Raw genomic sequence first — 17,608 nt, 5'->3', positions numbered from 1 at the left:
GATTATTTAATATGTGTTATTAGTTTTTTTTATCTTAAGTTGGTTTTAGATAGAATTGATAATTATAATTTTATTAATATGTGTTATTAGTTTTTTTTATCTTAAGTTAGTTTTAGTTAGAAATTATAAATTTAATTTAATTTGATAATTTCATATGTGTTATTAGTTTTTTTTTATCTTAAGTTAGTTTTAGTTAGAATTGATAATTATAATTTTATTAATATGTGTTATTAGCTTTTTTATCTTAAGTTAGTTTTACTTAGAAATTATAAATTTAATTTAATTTGACAATTTATATGTCTATTAGTTTTTTTTTATCTTAAGTTATTTTTAGTAGAATTGATAATTATAATTTTATTAATATGTGTTATTAGCTTTTTTTATCTTAAGTTAGTTTTACTTAGAAATTATAAATTTAATTTAATTTGATAATTATAGTTTTATTAATATGTGTTATTAGTTTTTTTATGTTAAGTTAGTTTTAGTTAGAAATGATAAATTTAATTTAATTTGATAATTTAATATGTGTTATTAGTTTTTTTTTATCTTAAGTTATTTTTAGTTAGAAATTATAAATTTAATTTAATTTGACAATTTAATATGTGTTATTAGTTTTTTTTTATGTTAAGTTATTTTTAGTTAGAATTGATAATTATAATTTTATTAATATGTGTTATTAGCTTTTTTATCTTAAGTTAGTTTTACTTAGAAATTATAAATTTAATTTAATTTGATAATTATAGTTTTATTAATATGTTTTATTAGTTTTTTTTATGTTAAGTTAGTTTTAGTTAGAAATGATAAATTTAATTTAATTTGATAATTTAATATGTGTTATTAGTTTTTTTTTTATCTTAAGTTATTTTTAGTTAGAAATTATAAATTTAATATGTGTTATTAATTTTTTTATATCTTAAGTTATTAGTTTTTTTATCTTAAGTTTGTTTTAGTTAGAATTGATAATTATAATATTTGTTATTTATTTGAAATTTGGAGACTATGTGTAATTTTTATTATTAATTTAATTGTATTATATTTTATTGTGTAGGATCAATGGCATATTCGTCATCATGCGCATCAAGTATACAAACGAGGTCTGGTCCAATTGAGGGTGACGTTTTGTGGATGCAACCCAAGCATGTTTCAGAACATGTTTGGAATGGAGAAGCAGACAGAAAACTACACATCAGACGAGCAGTGCCGACGTATCAAGGTGAAGAACAAATACCAGAGGCAATTGTTCCTCTGCTTCGGCAATGTGGGTTTTATTGGATAATTAAGATGGGATACCTAAAGATAAATGCAGCCTTAATTAGTGCGTTCATTGAAAGATGGAGACCTGAAACCCACACGTTTCACCTGAGATGCGGAGAGGCTACCATTACTCTCCAAGATGTGTCAGTCTTATTAGGTCTTCGTATTGATGGGACACCACTAATTGGTTCAACAAATCTTGATTGGGCCGACTTATGTGAAGAATTATTAGGAGTCCGACCATAGGAAGGCGAACTTGAAGGCAGTGTCGTCAAATTAAGTTGGCTGGCTCACCATTTTTCTCACATAAATATTGATGAGGGTAACGTTGAACAATTACAAAGGTTTACCCGTGCGTGGATCCTTCGATTCATAGGAGGTGTCCTCTTTGTTAACAAAAGTAGTAGCAGAGTTTCCTTAAGGTACCTACAATTTTTACGTGACTTTGAACAGTGCAGCACGTATGCGTGGGGACCTGCCGTGCTTGCATATTTATATAGAGAGATGTGCAGCGCCACCGATTACAAAGTTAAATCAATCGGAGGTATGTGCATCTTAATCCAAATGTGGGCATGGGAACGATGTACAACTTTAGCTCCAAAGAGGACGCCTCCCGTCATAGAAAATAAACCACTCGGACACAGGTTTGTCGTTTAAAAAATTAGATTTGAATTAAAAATATTTATTGATGGAATGTGTTGACAATGATGATTTCTTTTTTATTGTAGGTGGCTGCGACGTGGAAATCAGCATATTGGCAATGATGATCTTAGAGTTTTCCGTCGCAAATTGGATCTGATGAAACGACATGAGGTAAGAACATCGTAATGTAATGGTTAAATGAAATTTTAATATCTAGCCACTTGACTGAAAATTGACAAGTGTGTTGTTATATGCAGTTTGTCTGGGAGCCATACACAGCAACTGTGATGGGAGCGTTGCCTCCAATTTGTGTGGTTGGAAGTGTAGCCTGGTTTGCGGTGGTGCCACTGATTTGTTTCCATGTTGTTGAGTGGCACCAACCCGATAGAGTTTTACGACAATTTGGATTGCAACAACCCATTCCCGGGTGTCCTTCGCAACCGCAGAATCTCCATGGCATAACGCTCAAAGGCAAACAAGATGAGAATTGGTTCCACCTGTTGGCCCCAATCATTGGTCAGTGGAACAACCGAGCAGAGTTTAGGGTCGACGTTTATCCTCGACAGGAGGGCCTACTGGGTTATAACTCGGACTACATGGTGTGGTATAGGCGTAAAACAAAGATGTTTGTCGACCCAAACAATGCAAACACAGCTGCATTGGTATTTATCTGTTTCTCAATGTTTAACTTCTAATTAATTTCTTAAGCATGAGCAATAATTTGTTGACGCTACTAATTGCAGGGTGAAGTTGTGGAGACTTTACAATATATGGTGTCACCACAAGGGAGGAACACGTGGACGGTTGATGATCTCGTGCCTTACGTGGATAAGTTAGCGATTATATCTGAAGAGCAAGAGAGAATCACTGAGCCAGTGTCACATGGTCCAGCATCAGAGCGTGAATTCCCAGCCCCAGAGTTTCACATTCTTCAGTCAAGTGTTGAAACTCGGGGCATAGGCAGACGAAGGGAGCCTGTTGAAGCCGAACAATATTCCCAACAAATGATGGAGCGTGGTCATGGAATGTATTACACGCCAGCAACATTTTCCGAATATCCTTCACAGATGTATCAGTATCCTTTTGTAGGTCATGATACTGATACTTCTGAGACCTCACATTCGTTCGGTGGTGTTGCGGAAACACAAGCTCATTTTTCATGGCCCACTATGACTCCTTCACAGCAGCACGATGCCTCCATGGCAACACCTAACGCCCCATTTGCTCCGCAATGGAATGTACCCGGAGCAATACCTGATATGGGTGACTTATTAGGTGTTGATTTGCGTCAGGATTTTTCTGCAGAGGCTGAGCAAGCAGAAGCGGGGAGACAACGCGGCGGAAGAAGAAATCCTGATCGTCAAGCGCGAAGATGGGATCGACCATGTGGCACATCCTCACGACATCACAGACACCATAATGATTGATTTTGATGTATCTGTGTAATTTTGTTGTTGTTTGTAAGACATTTGATTTTGACAATTAATCTATCGCATCTGATTTATTATGCCTTACTAATGTATAGAGTTTATGTGGCGCATCAAAGTATAATAATAAACTAAGTTTAGGGTTTAAGGTTGATGGATATGTTTTAGGGTTAGGGTTTATGGATTATAGTAAAGGTTAAGGTTTAGGGATTATGGCAAGGGGTTAGGGTTAGGGTTTATGCATTATGGTTAGCTTGTGGGGTTAGGGTTAGGCTTTATGTATTATGGTTAGCTGCTAGGGTATAAGTTTATGGATTAGGGCAAGGGTTTAGGTGTTATGGATTAGGGGTTAGGGTTTAGGTTTGATGGTTTAGGTTTTATGGATTAGTGTAAGGGGTTAGGGTTAGGTTTGATGGTTTAGGTTTTATGGATTAGTGTAAGGGGTTAAGGTTAGGTTTTATGGATTAGAGTAAGGGTTTAGGGTTAGGGTTTATGTATTAGGGATAGGTTTAGGGATTAGGGATGTTTCCTAGGACTTGGGGTTAGGGTTTAGGTGTTTGGGTTAGGGTTTTAACTAATTAATTCATGGAACCCCACAAATAGTTAATGTACACAAACAAAAATAAGTAATGTTTTTAACTAATGAATTCATAGAACTCCACAAACTGATTCAACCCCAGAAATTCAATTCATTGAAGACAACTTAAACAAATACAAGTCACTCGACTAACATACATAAATCAATGATTTGAACAACTCCCACGCTCAGATTGCATTGGACAGCGACGCCTGTTATGCCCTTCGGCTCCACAACTACTGCATTTTTGTTGGTGGTCAGATGGTTCGACCCAATCCATCTCATTCCTTATCCTTGTTGATTTTGGCCGACCTTCCGCACGAATTGTAGTTGGGTCAGGGATAAGTGTCCATGCGTCATTAGAAGGAGGAATAGCCGCTTCATTCCCAAGAGGCCACCATTGTGGGGAGTAAGCTTTTAAGATGTGCTCATTTGTATAAACAACATCTATATATTGGTAGTAGTTCAGGCTCACGTAACCACAAGCTGCAATAATATGTGAACATGGATAGTGAAGCGCAGAATACCTTCCGCATTGACAATAATGACCATTCAAGTTAACTGCCCATTTTTGTCCGCCACGTTGCGTAATAGGATTGAAGGTCTCCTCTACTTCAAACCTTGTGGAGTGGATGTCATACACGCGAACGATGTGCGAACAAGCTTGTTCTTGATTTTTTCTAAGTTCTTTAACAAGCTTTGAACAATATACTTGCCCTTCATTTAACTGTCTTTGCGCTTGGCGGCCCCGCTCAACAAAGTACTTTCGACACCTACTGTACGTTGATTTAACCAATGCTGTTATGGGAATGTTGCGACAATCCTTCAAAACCTTATTGATACATTCTGAGAGGTTGGTTGTCATGTGGCCATATCGACGTCCTTCTCTATCATAAGCCATCGTCCATTTTTCCTTTGAAATTCGATCAATCCATGTGGCTATGGCTGGACTCAGTTCACGAAATTTTTCTAAATTTTGATCAAAAATGTGCTTGCAAGGAGTGTAGGCTGCATAAAATTAGTTATGAATAACGTGGATAAGTATATATGAAAGGTAAATAAACGGGACCATCAAATATGAAATCTTACCCAATTTCTTCAATATTTCTTTTTGTTTTGCATTATTGAATTTCCGATTGAAATTGCTTGCTATGTGACGCACGCAGTAGACATGATAACCGTGGGGAGGTTGCCAACCAAGTGCTTCGTTAGCGACAGCGGACTTTATACTCGCGTGTCGATCAGATATCAGACAAATACCATTTTTATCTATGACGTGTTCACGCAAGTGTGCCAAAAACCATGACCACGCTGTCAACGTCTCACCTTCAACCACCGCGAATGCTAGAGGAAGGACACCACCATTTCCATCTTGTGATGTGGCCATTAAGAGGGTCCCACGGTATTTTCCGTACAAATGTGTGCCGTCAACTTGTATGATTGGCTTACAGTACTTGAAAGCCTCTTTACATTGGCCAAAAGTCCAAAAAACTCTATGAAACTGACGGTGTTCGCGACTAACCGTATTCCCAACGATAAAATCGTCATGTAGTACTTGAAAATATGATCCAGGAGAATGATTTTGCATGTGTGTTAGCCACGACGAAAGTTTCACATAAGACTCATCCCAATCGCCATATTCAATTGCAATGGCTTTCTGTTTTGCCAGCCACGCTTTTTTGTACGACACCTTGTACGCAAATTCACTATTAATCCTCTCTTGAATCAACGAAATTTTTATTGATGGATCTTCTCTGACCATGCCTGTCAATAACATAACAAAATTTAAATGACAATTAACAAAAAATGAACATAATATGAACATAAAATACGTACCTACTACACAAGTAGCAATTAAATCTGAATCAAGTTTCTCGTGATCTTGTGTCATGGTCATATTCAGACATGTGTGTGGTCCACCCCATTGTGTGACTTTCCACGTATCTGTTTTTTTGGATAAAATTGCCCTCATATAGAAAGGGCAAGGACACTCTGCATTTTTATTCAAGCAACAAACCACATACTTGTTCGATTTGCTTTCAACAACTTTGAAACTTTGATGCACCTTCATAACATATTGTTTGAGTGCATTCTTGACCGCATCTTTACTATCAAATTCCATGCCAACATATAATTCTTGGCCAACATTAAAGGTCGACGGCATCTCCAAACCACAAATGTCCTCCTCATCAGGATAACTCCAGTTGATATTGTTATAATGTAAAGCATCATTCCAAAATGGATTTTCAATTCGTTGTGCACCTAACAGTTCAAAGCATTCAAATTCAAATAATGCTTATTTAGCATTAAATTCAATAGACATCAAATAAAAAATGTATTGTCTAATTTTTTAATTCAGCAAATTATACCTTCTGCTGGGTGAACAATTCTTACTGGTTGAGGAATGTCGGTGACTTCATCGTCTGTATCAGATATACCGTCAACACTATCATCTTCGTCTAAAGACTCTTCAACGTATGAGTTAGACTCAAGATAATCATCATCATCATGATCATCATCTTCGTCAAGATTTAAATTGCTCATATTTGTTGGCGGTTGTGTGTCATCGTTAGATACATAATTTCCACATGATGTAAGGGAATTTGCAGAATGAAACATTGAACCTCCAGCCACATCCTTTTCTATGTACAATTCTAGAACTGACATTTCTTGTTGTTGTTTAAAACTTTCCAACATCGTCTCGACGTCTTCGTCATCACAAATTTGCAAGGCAATATATTTTCCTGACACTAAAAATCTACAGCTGATAGCAGAAATAATTTCATTATTTTGTAACTTTACCTTATCTCCAATTTTTTTCTTCAAAGCATTGAAACTAATTCCACGTTTAATCTGTATCGCTTTTTTACTGCCTTCAAATATTACACCATCATTATCTTCATATACTCTTCCATTGAAATACAGCACTGTTATAACCGAATTCATCGTGTACCTACAAAAACAATATTTTAACACGTCATAAAAATTATATAATGGGACACACTTAAATCCAAACTAATAAAATCTAATCACAAAAGCTCTCTTTATTGGAATTTCACATTAAATTTGTCTTTTAAAATTATTTAATTAACTTGAAATAAATTTCTTGGGACACATTTAAAAAAAAATGAATAATTTCAAACTAATAAAATCTAATCACAAAAGGTCCCTTTATTGGAATTTCACATTAAATTTGTCTATTAAAATAATTTAATTAACTTGAAATAAATTTTATGGGACACACTTAAAAAAAATGAATCATTTCAAACTAATAAAATCTAATCACAAAAGGTCCTTTATTGGAATTTCACATTCAATTTGTCTTTTAAAATAATTTAATTAACTTGAAATAAATTTCATGGGACACACTTAAAAAAAATGAATAATTTCAACATAGTGATTTTAAAGACAAAATAAAAAAATTCATGAACGAAGTTAATAATATAGATAATTAATCTTAACAATAATAACTTCAAAATGAAAATAGGTAATTACAAAATTACTACAAATATATTCAAATAAATATGATACGAGAAACAACAAAGCATCGTCAAATAACTTATTATGGTGTCTTTCGTTAAATGATTTGACGGAAAAAAATATAACAAAAATTTAAACATATTGTTATGGTGTCCGTAATTTATAAGTGTCTAAATATCAATAGCATCAATCATTTGTACAATATCTCAAATAGGCGGACATATAAATAATTAATCTTCACAATAATAACTTCAAAATGAAAATAGGTAATTAAAAAATTATTACTACACTTATATTAAAATAAATAATACTTTCAACTTCAATGCATATAAATTTTTAACACACCAACAAATGAACCTAATCTAATTAAAAAAATACTATCGCTTCATCTTAAAAAAACACCAACATCAACACAGTTCAAAGAACACTCATAAATTTTTAAGACACTAATACAACATAAATACCAACACCAACTTAATATAATTATAAAATAACTATAAAATAACTAACTATAAAAATAACATTCATTCAATATACATTTGAACTTTTATACCTGCCTTCAACAACGTTTTTCGGATTGAACTTGATAGGATAATAAACAATTTGAAACTCACTATTTTTTTAAAAACGCACATAAAATATCGATGTGCACCTTCATAAACATATGAGCTCTCAGTATTTTCAAGAAACGCACATCAAATAGATGGATCAGGGGTTTATAAAGGGCTGAAATCGCCATTGGGAATGGCTACATCAACCTCAAATCGCCAGTGCCACTGGCTACTCCCAACTGCAGCCCAAATCGCCAGTGGCACTGGCGCTTTCATCTGCAAAAGCCTGTCCCTCTCTGCAACTTCCTGCTGCACGCGTAGGCTGGGCAAACAGTGCCCTAACATCAACTCGCCAGTTTGACTGGCGAGTCCAACCTCCAGCAAAACGCCATCGTTAATGGCGACACCATGGCCAGCTGTCGCATTCACAGGGAAAGCGCCATTCCCTCCTGCGATTTGCATGGGCTCTACGTAAAAAAGAGCACCATGCAGGGATTACTTTAGAAACAGACCCATTTCGGGAAAATGTTTCTAAAAGTAACCCCATGCAGGAATTTTGCCCATTGTCGTTGCAGAGGTTAGTCCCAAAAGTTGTTACAAAATTTGTGTCCTTAAACTCTTTTGCGAGATTAAATGAAAGATAAAGATGCCAAAATTGTACGATTATCTTTCTCACATTGATCAAATTTGGTTTAAAGGCATGACCTACACTTTTTTTAATTAATAATAGATGAAGCCGGTATCATTGTATCAATCAACTATATGACTTCGTTCATTTTGCAGAGAAAGATAAATGTAAAAAGAAGAAATAAACAATAACATAAAATGAGATATGTAATTTTACATTATGCTTTAATTTAAAATTTCCTTCTCATTTTACTTTTTTTTTTTATTTCTTTCCACTTTATAGGACGATACCTATATAAACTCGTTATCAAACAATATAGGATTTAGTATCTCTTGTCTCAAAACCTTTTAGATTTTTGTTTGCTTTTGTCCTTCAATTTTTTGTTGATGGTTAGATCTCTAAATTTAATTTTTCTCCATATTTTTAGTTCTTATCCTCTATTGTTGTCATTGACATTATTATATTTTTTGTTTGTCATGTATAAAATAGATGACGTGATACTTAAATTTTAAGAATAAAAAATAGGAGTCTTAAAAAATTTGAGGACTAAAAAATATATGTAAGTATTTAATGACATCACGTGATTGGAGATTACATAACCACGTGAGTAGGAATAGATGATAATGAGTAATATTAAAAGTATGGACAAAAAAATAAGTTTAAAAACCTTGATTAGTTAGCAAAAGTTTAAGGACGATAAACTGAAATTCAAAAAAATCTAGAGACTAAACATGTATATATAAATACTATGTTACTGATTTTTACATGTGGCAACCAAAAAATAATGACATGTATGGCCACATCAATGTTTAAAGAAAGAAATAGATGACCAAAACTAAAAATATTAATAAAAAATAAGTTTAAAAACCTTGATTAGTCTGAACATTAAAAAGTTTAAGGAAAAAAAACAAAAATCTTAAATTTTATTTAGACAAAATCCTAAAATACTTAAGAATTAAAAAAAAAATCCAATAATGTATTATATAGATAAATAGTTAGATAAGTAATTGATTTGGTAACGTTTGTTTGTCAAAACGTTTTTCAGATAATTCTTTTTTGAGTTTAATAAATATGTATTGCTACTATAAACAAAATTACACTCTCAACTCTTAAGTGTTGCAACGTGGATCATGACGGAACGATAAAATAAAATCATCAGATAAATAAATATTTTTCAAAAATTGAAAAATTTAAAGAGTTGTCACCAACATTTATTTAAGGAAAACTTCGGAAAACAAAAAAAAGATAAGAAATGATCTACGATTTGAGAAAAAATAGATTCGGAAGTCATTTACGCATGAGGAATGTATTAGTATCCCACACGTCCGTCACAACAACGATAACTTTTAATTAAGTGTGCTAAAAAATAAAGTGACTTTTAATTATTTATCTTCCTTTAGAAAAGTGCATTATATTTTGTTATATTTTTTTATTTAGAAAGAGAAATCAAATTTTTATTTTTAGAAATAAAAGGGATTTTATTTTATTTTTAGTTTTTTTTTTGTTGACAAGGGATTTGCCCTCACTTCTACGTATCTCCAGGTGTAATGACGAAATCAGAGTTATCTAGTTCTTTGTAGAAAAAGAGGTTGTGTGTTGAATTGATTTTATTTTATTTTATTTGAAAGATTTTGATTTTGTGGTAAACTTTGTAAAGTCAAGCAAGTCGGAGACTCAACATGACACTCAAAAAATTTACTCACACTTTATTGAAACACCGCTAAGCAAGTCGAGGACCCAACATGGAGCGCGTGTAACATGAAAAGAGAGAATTGAGTGATCATCTATTTGAAAATGTTACTATTTTTAGAAAAGACTTTAGTTTTGTAGTATATTTTGTGAACTCAAGCAAACCGGAGACCCAACATGTCATTCACAAAATTTACTCACAAACACCACCAAACAAGTCGAAGACCCAACATGGAGTGCATAGAGCGCAAGCGTGTACTAAAGAATGCTTATGTGGATTTGAAAAAATAAATAAATATTTGACATAGTGCAACGAAATCAAATAAATAGAATGTAAATGGAAAGTTATATAATAGAAGTAGGGAGTACAGTTAGTAATTAAGGATGCGGGATTGAAATGTGGGAAAATGAGATGAATAACGAGATATTTACAAGCTATGATAAAAGAAATCACAACAAAGAAATACAATAAAATAAAGATCTATTCACTAATATGTATATTTTTATTTTTTATTTTTTTTCTTTGTTTTTTTGTCAAAGTCAAAGAGTTGACTTTGACTTAGTCAACACTAACGAAGTGCTGACATGACAGGCCTAGTCACCATCCTAAGTAGCAGAGTGCCTATATAAAGGAACATGTTCACTTCACAAGAAAAATGGGCTAGGGCCATAATGAAAGCAAATGCATGTGTTGAAAAAGCGGATGTAAATAACAGTCTTCATTTTATTTTAGACTCCACAAAAATGTGCAAGGCCTAAAACAAAAAGGGGTGCATATATGAAAGACTAGGTGTAAATAAAGTTTCTATTTTATTTTAGATTTTGTAAAAAGGATTAGGCTCAAAACAAAAAGGGGTGCATGTATTAAGAAATGGGGTGTAAACAGTAATTGTTGTCTTTATGTTTTTTTTTTTAAGTTTTTGTTTTTTTAGGGTTGGGTTGGAACTGGGTTAGCGCGACCCAATCCAAGCCGCATTTAGGCATCAGGGTTGAAACAACCCTAGATGACCTAGCTCCCCAAATGACGCCACGATAAGAGAAGCCACCATGGAGGGTGGTGCGCCTCCCCGGCTCCACAGGTGCATGGTGCCGCGATGCAAGGCCGCCACGGGGATGGCGGTGGTGACGGCCTGAAAGAGGCCCACGGTGGTGGCGCACTAGCTTAATTGGAAAACAAAAGAAGGAAGAAGAAAAAAAAATAGAGAAGGATGATGGAATGCGAAAACACTAAGAAATAAAACGATATCATCATGTACAGATGTCGCCGATGACCATGGATCTCACCGCCGAAATGAACGACGAGGCTTGGTAGGAGAAGAAGAAGAAAACGAAGGAAAAAAAAAAGAGAAAGGGGGAAAAGAAACGTGTGAGAGAGTAAGGAAATGAAAGATTACCTAATGACCCCTCTCTCTTCTCTAACATCATGGTCAAATGACGCAATATAATTGATTTCTTTTCCTTCCTTGGGATCCCTCCGTCCTTAATTCCAAAGACCTTCCTTTTTATACACTGTCTCTCTTGATCTGATAGACTCTTTTTGAGAGCTCAATAGGTCATACAATACATTTTTTTTATTTTAATGTTTTCTTTCTTTCTTTTATATATTTTTTACAGTTGTGTTCTTTTTTGTTTTATGTTTTCATTTTTCTTTCTTTTTCTTTTTTCCTTCTTTCTCTTTTGCATTTTCTTTTTTCCATTTTTTTATTTCTGTTCTTTTTTTTCATGCTTTCTTTTTTTTTTCTTTTTCATTTCATTTTTTATACGTTTCCTTTCTTTTTTTATTCATTTTTTTATAAGTTTTTTTTTCTCATTTTTATTTTTTCTTTCTTTTTTCTTTTTATTCATAATTTTTTCTCTTCTTTTCTTTTTCTTTTTGTTTGTTTTTTTCTTAATATTTTTTTTTGTTTTTTTTGGGCGGACAAAATTAGGGTCGAACATTAAGAAATTATTTTTAGTATAACGTATAAAGTATTTGTTATACAAGCTAATAAATTTATTATAAATATAAAAAATTGTGATGAGATGAAAATGTAATTTTTTTTATACAATTAGTATATATTATTTATTCTTCTTTTTGAACCAAAATATACTGGAAGCTTTTCCTATTAATTAGATATCCGATAGAAATTCAAGGAATATAGTTCTGATGAGATTTGATGAGGACTATGTTTTATGAGGAATATCCTATGGTTAATTTGGCAAACGAAAAGCACTATAATTTATTAATAATATGATGGTTTATGATTATCAATTTATTATTTTAAATACCAGGTGCATAGGTAAAAGACTTAGAAAAAAACTTGTAGAGATTTAGAGATACAACGAGAAAAATTGTCCACCTACTAAAGCGTGTTTTTTATGCCACTCAAAGGGGTACAATTTTTATCAGTTTTGCAAACTAAGGATATACAGACACTAAGAGTGAAACCTTGATACGTACCTCCAAAACAAACTAAACCCATGTTTGGTGTTAATTGTTGAATATAAACTTTGATAATATTTTTTTTAAAAAAATCGTTTAAGAGAAAATAAAAGGTTTTTTTTATAAAAAAAAGTAAACTAAATATGCTCAATATGCTCTTGTTGGGTAATATACTATCATCTTACAATTATTTATTATTTATTTTGCTAGGAATCAATCCTGCTAAAATGACTACCAGGAAATATGTTTTAATTCTTGTTTATATATATATATATATATATATATATATATATATATATATATATAAAAGATTAAATTAAAAGTAATTTACTTTAGTAAAGCAGTTTACACATAAAAATAATAGAATGATTATAATGACTTTATCACTAGATACACGTGTACACATATTCATATATATGCAATGTTTTTCTGATTTTTAGGTAGTAACAGACACTCGTAAGAAATGACAGAATCTATTTGGTAAACCTTTATGTTATTATAAAAAAAAAGGTTAAGAATATATTGGAATTAAAAACTCCTGCTACCACTAATTTCTGAACAAAAACAAAAGAAACAATTCTAATCTAAACTCAAGAATATCAAAATGTATATATGCTTATTCTCATAAAGACTAAAGAATATAGTCCTTCCATGTCTTGAAGAGCCCATTCTGCAATATATATATATAATCCAAGGTTGGGCAAACAAGTTGTTGTGACACTGGACTCAATCTAAGTAAAGTCTCACCACCAAAAATCTTCAACGAAGATTAATCACCGATGAAATTAATAAATCCTTTGATATCAATAATATGCTAGAAAAAATATATATAATCCAAGGTAGGTTGCTTTATTCCTAAATAGTTTTAGTATGAACAAAATTATGTGCATAATGCATAGGACTAGAATATGCTATGGGGTTCTCAAGCAAAGCAAAGAATCGAAATAAAGCATGATGCTTGAAGAGACCAGCAAAAGAAGGAACCAGGCTAACTCAACAGTGTTGCCACCACCGAAAAGTAGATTGGCGGGAACAGAAATATCAAAGAAAAGGAAGAACATGATTGGATGAGAATCAAAATTAATAAAAGCTCACTGTGATAGTGTGAACCACATTGGCGCATGCTTACGTGAATCTGCCTATATTCTGAACCAATGAAGCATGGGATTCTAGCTAAGTGGAATGCAAACTCGGATTCTATCAGTAAAGTGTGATGCTAATAAAAGATGGTCAGCTTGGCCATGTTGCTCTCACAAAGCAAATGATTAATAGCTATCTCATTCTCAAAGACACAAAAGGCTTAATATGTTACTATGCTGCCCAAAATTTCAATGCAAGTGCTTAAGTGAGTCAGACACATCATCAAATGAACTTGCTCTTCAAGTTTTTGTGCAGTGGTTATTAATTACTATTTCATTTTCAAAGGCACGAGGAGTGTTAGGTTTGCAATATCTAATACGCCCATTTTGGCTAGAGGGTACTATGTCTTATTTTTTGGGCCTACCCTGTGGCTGGTATTAGAAAACCATCAAAATTGAGGGTGGCCTCAAATATTGAGGGCTGGACAATCCTATTATTATTCGGTTCAATTTTTAGCTTGTTGGATAAGGATGAGAGCTTATGATATTTGAACCCATAGTAATATACGTGTGATAATAGAGTTCAATTATTAGTGACGTCTGTCATGTTGCTTTTGAGAAATAGCATGCCTGAATGGTACATCATATGATTCTGCTTGGGTCTCCAAAGAAATAGACAAGATCACTGTGACTAAAAAGATAAAAGAGGAAAACTTTAAAAGAAGTCCATTCCAAATTCAGTTTTTAAGGATTGAAACATTAGTCTAGTTTTCTTTTAGGATGTTCACTAATGATGAACGAAGTAGCTTGCTAGCTTCAGGTCATCTACATTAATCCTACAGAACAATGATCTATAATTTTTTCTTTAACATCATCAGGGTTGGAATTACAGTGCATGAATACCAAAAACAGCTTCATTATTGAAGTCTCTAGGAGCCATGCTGAAACCTGGAACTTTTACCTTGGCATAAGCCTCACGTAAGGCACATTCATAGAGATCTTGCCCTTGCATTTTCAGGGCCATGGAAGTGACATCAGATGAAGATGACACAAACAAGTCATCACTATTTGGGTTGAAAACCATGAGTGATCCATCATTGTAGTGGCTACTAGTCCAGTCCAGCTGTACTTTTGACATGCTATTCAGCTTCTGCTGTGGTGCAATCACAGGAGGCTTGTTCTTGTCTGATGCAGAAGTTTCTGTAAGATTAACAGTGGTCATATCATGGATGCTAGGTCTCCTTTTATCTTTGCCTCCAGAAACCTTTTGCCTTATGTAGTACTTTTGTGCATGGCTAGCAACTTGGGTTGGAGTCTTTGTGACCACAAAATTGCGAGAGATATTTCTCCAATCTCCTTTACCATACTTCAAAAGTCCCATCAGAAAACGTCTGTAATTTAAAACCAAAGTCATCAAGTGTATATAGGAAACACACAAACCAACTCAAAGTTATGTTTAACATGGCAGCTATTTTGGTCATGCCAACAGTTCAAATTGTAAGTTATTTTAAAAAATGAAAAACTCACTGATCAAATTACAGTATAGATACTTTGCTAGATAGATAAAATAGCTAGTATAGAAGTCAATTGGATCATGGATAAAAACATTGAAATTCAAGGTAAATGATATGAAAAATGATTTAATATTTGATTCAAGACTAATTGATTGGTAGGGAGCAATATAGTCATGTTTGATTAGCAGAATTTCAATACCAATATCTTGCAGCAACTACAGAAGGGAGCAAAAGGTCAAGTCTCTAGAGAAACTATTAGTATTAGATATTCTAAATTGGTGAAACTCACCTGTGTTCCTCTTCAGTCCATGGGACTCCTTTCTTTCTCTCTTGATCAGAGCCTCTGACAGGTGCAAGCCTTCTTCTGCATCCATCATAGTTGTGGTTGTCAACCAGCTCAAAGGTGAAAGAAGATGCAAGGTAGCCGGGAATCGGAACATGCCCTGCTTCGATTTCACTCACATCTTCTTCCAGTTCCCTATATTGCTTGATCACATCAAACACAGTCTTCCCAGGGATCATAGCGGCCACCTTGAACCATCTATCTGGGGTGTCCTTGTCATATATAGCAAGGGCACTTTCAAACTTCTTGTTATCTTCTCTAGTCCACTCTGTGCTGAGGCTCTCTTGCACAAACCAATTTGAGTTTGGCATATAACAAGGGGTGTAGAGGGTTTCCAATTCCATACCTCAAGCCACAAGCACACAAAAAATCTTAGTTGAATTAAGTTCCTAAAGAGATGGAAATGGAGAGGAACTAGAAAAGGCTGCTCACAAAAAACACAGAAGAGATACACGGAAAGGAAGAAATTATAGAGCTGTGATTCACAAGGTGCACAGATTTTCAGAATCTTTTACCTGTGTGATCAAGATAAACTTGAGAATCTATAAAAGCCATACCTTTTAGATTCGTACAAAATCTTGGAAAAATCATGGTGTACCAGAATTTTGGTGTGTGAGTATAAGGAATTCTGAAACTAAAAACAACAAAGATGTTAGTGTCTTGTTGATGAAACCAGGAATAAGATAGCAACTCTCACCCCCACCAAAAAGAAAAGAAGGTTTTTTCTAAGGCGAGCCTACAAAGTTGAGGTCCACGACAAGAGAGAAAAATATGGGAACCTAAGAGGAAGAGGGTGCAGAAAGCTATGATCCAATAGAGAAAAGAGAGATTATTTACAACCAGCCAAGAAAAAGTTAGAAACTGTTTCTCTTTGTCGTTACTTGGTGGCCAAGCAAACTATAAAAGCAAATGCATATATCATCAGTTCATCACATGCATCCATACAATAGAGTGGAAACTAAGAGAGTAGGAATCAGGATATCAAACGAGATAAGGAATTAGATTTGGATTTCTTGGTGTTGTGTAGTGATTTCAAAAGAGAGAATGGGAAGTATTTGAGGTGAGAGGTGGTTGTGTTAAGGTAATAAAAGGTTGGGATTGGAGTGTCACACTTTTGTTAAGGTAACAAGGTTGGGATTAGAGTGTCACAATTGCAAGTAGCCATTAGCCTACTAACGACAAAGTTTCGTTCTTAATCACGGTATTCAAAGAGGTTTAAATAAAGATAAAGGTAAAAATAGTAAATATACAAACTTTTTCAGGGGAAAGTATAATTCCCCTCCTGATATTTAGTTTATTTACAATGTCGTGCAAGTATCAAATTAACCTTAATCTAATAGGGTGTATTGTGCTTCTTTTTTCTTCTTAACAGAGCAATGAAGACGCAAAATAAAAATGAGAAGTTGGAATATGTTTCATTTGTAAAAATATTTTTTAATTTTTATTTCTTTTTTTATAATTAATTAAAAAATTACCATTTTATTTCCTATTTTCAAATATTTATAGAGAAAATCGTGAACAACTTGTTACTGGTTTTTATTCAATATTACAAATGGCATGCATATTTACAACTCTATCTAGTTTGTAACTTCTAATGCTCCATTATTTCTTGAGTGTTGATTTATAGACATTTAAATTAAATACCTAATTAATAATTATCAATTCTTTCTATTTCTCTCATCTATCGTATCAATTTTTTAATCATATTACTAGCTTATTTCTATCTTAGTATAGAGAGGTGTACATAGTAGTATCGAAAAAAAAAAGAGGTGTACATAGATTTTTTTTCCTTATTTATTTGGTACCTTAGTAAATATGATTATTTCTTTCTCTTTCATATCTTTGTTAAGTCTATTTTTTTCTTCTAAAGTGAGCAACTCAATTTTAAAGATAAAATAAGTAATACCAATCATTAATGAGAAAACTGATCATTAATATTATATACACATACATAATAAATGTTTATTTTACAGAGAATCATACGAATGCTAAAATATCAACT

At 33.1% G+C, this 17,608-nt stretch overlaps 2 protein-coding genes across 3 annotated transcripts; one reads left to right on the top strand and one right to left on the bottom strand.

Moving 5' to 3' along the window:
• Window positions 1-1,994: 1,994 nt before the first annotated feature.
• Window positions 1,995-3,369, top strand: LOC121172654 (uncharacterized). The gene is made up of 3 exons (XM_041013391.1): window positions 1,995-2,558; window positions 2,640-3,255; window positions 3,362-3,369. Exons 1-3 carry the CDS (start codon window positions 2,148-2,150, stop codon window positions 3,367-3,369), a joined length of 1,035 nt encoding a protein of 344 aa, XP_040869325.1. The 5' UTR covers window positions 1,995-2,147.
• Window positions 3,370-14,463: 11,094 nt separating this feature from the next.
• MYB83 (MYB transcription factor MYB83) lies at window positions 14,464-16,742 on the bottom strand. 2 transcript variants are annotated; one of them, XM_006574420.4, is made up of 3 exons: window positions 16,164-16,742; window positions 15,553-15,952; window positions 14,464-15,140 (listed from the first exon to the last, which is right to left on the bottom strand). In XM_006574420.4, the coding sequence occupies exons 1-3, from the start codon at window positions 16,195-16,197 to the stop codon at window positions 14,636-14,638; spliced, it is 939 nt and encodes a 312-aa protein (XP_006574483.1). In that variant the 5' UTR covers window positions 16,198-16,742; the 3' UTR covers window positions 14,464-14,635. The 2 variants fall into 2 exon arrangements, with proteins under 2 accessions (XP_006574483.1, NP_001236107.1); NM_001249178.1 differs by lacking the exon at window positions 16,164-16,742 and having other exon boundaries at window positions 14,489-15,140; window positions 15,553-15,824.
• Between the last annotated feature and the right edge of the window lie 866 nt (window positions 16,743-17,608).

This window comes from Glycine max, chromosome 2 (assembly GCF_000004515.6).
Source record: "Glycine max cultivar Williams 82 chromosome 2, Glycine_max_v4.0, whole genome shotgun sequence".
NCBI lineage: Eukaryota > Viridiplantae > Streptophyta > Magnoliopsida > Fabales > Fabaceae > Glycine > Glycine max.
Note: the sequence above shows the minus strand (reverse complement) of the source record. Positions and strands in the feature narration are given on the sequence as shown.

Coding starts and splice junctions, on each gene's coding strand:
- LOC121172654 (XM_041013391.1), top strand. CDS start 2,148: ATGCAGTTTGTCTGGGAGCCATACACAGCAACTGTGATGGGAGCGTTG. Junction 2,559..2,639: donor ATGCAAACACAGCTGCATTG/GTATTTATCTGT, acceptor TACTAATTGCAG/GGTGAAGTTGTGGAGACTTT.
- MYB83 (XM_006574420.4), bottom strand. CDS start 16,197: ATGATTTTTCCAAGATTTTGTACGAATCTAAAAG. Junction 15,953..16,163: donor ATTTTGTACGAATCTAAAAG/GTATGGCTTTTA, acceptor TTGTGGCTTGAG/GTATGGAATTGGAAACCCTC. Junction 15,141..15,552: donor TGGACTGAAGAGGAACACAG/GTGAGTTTCACC, acceptor TTTAAATTACAG/ACGTTTTCTGATGGGACTTT.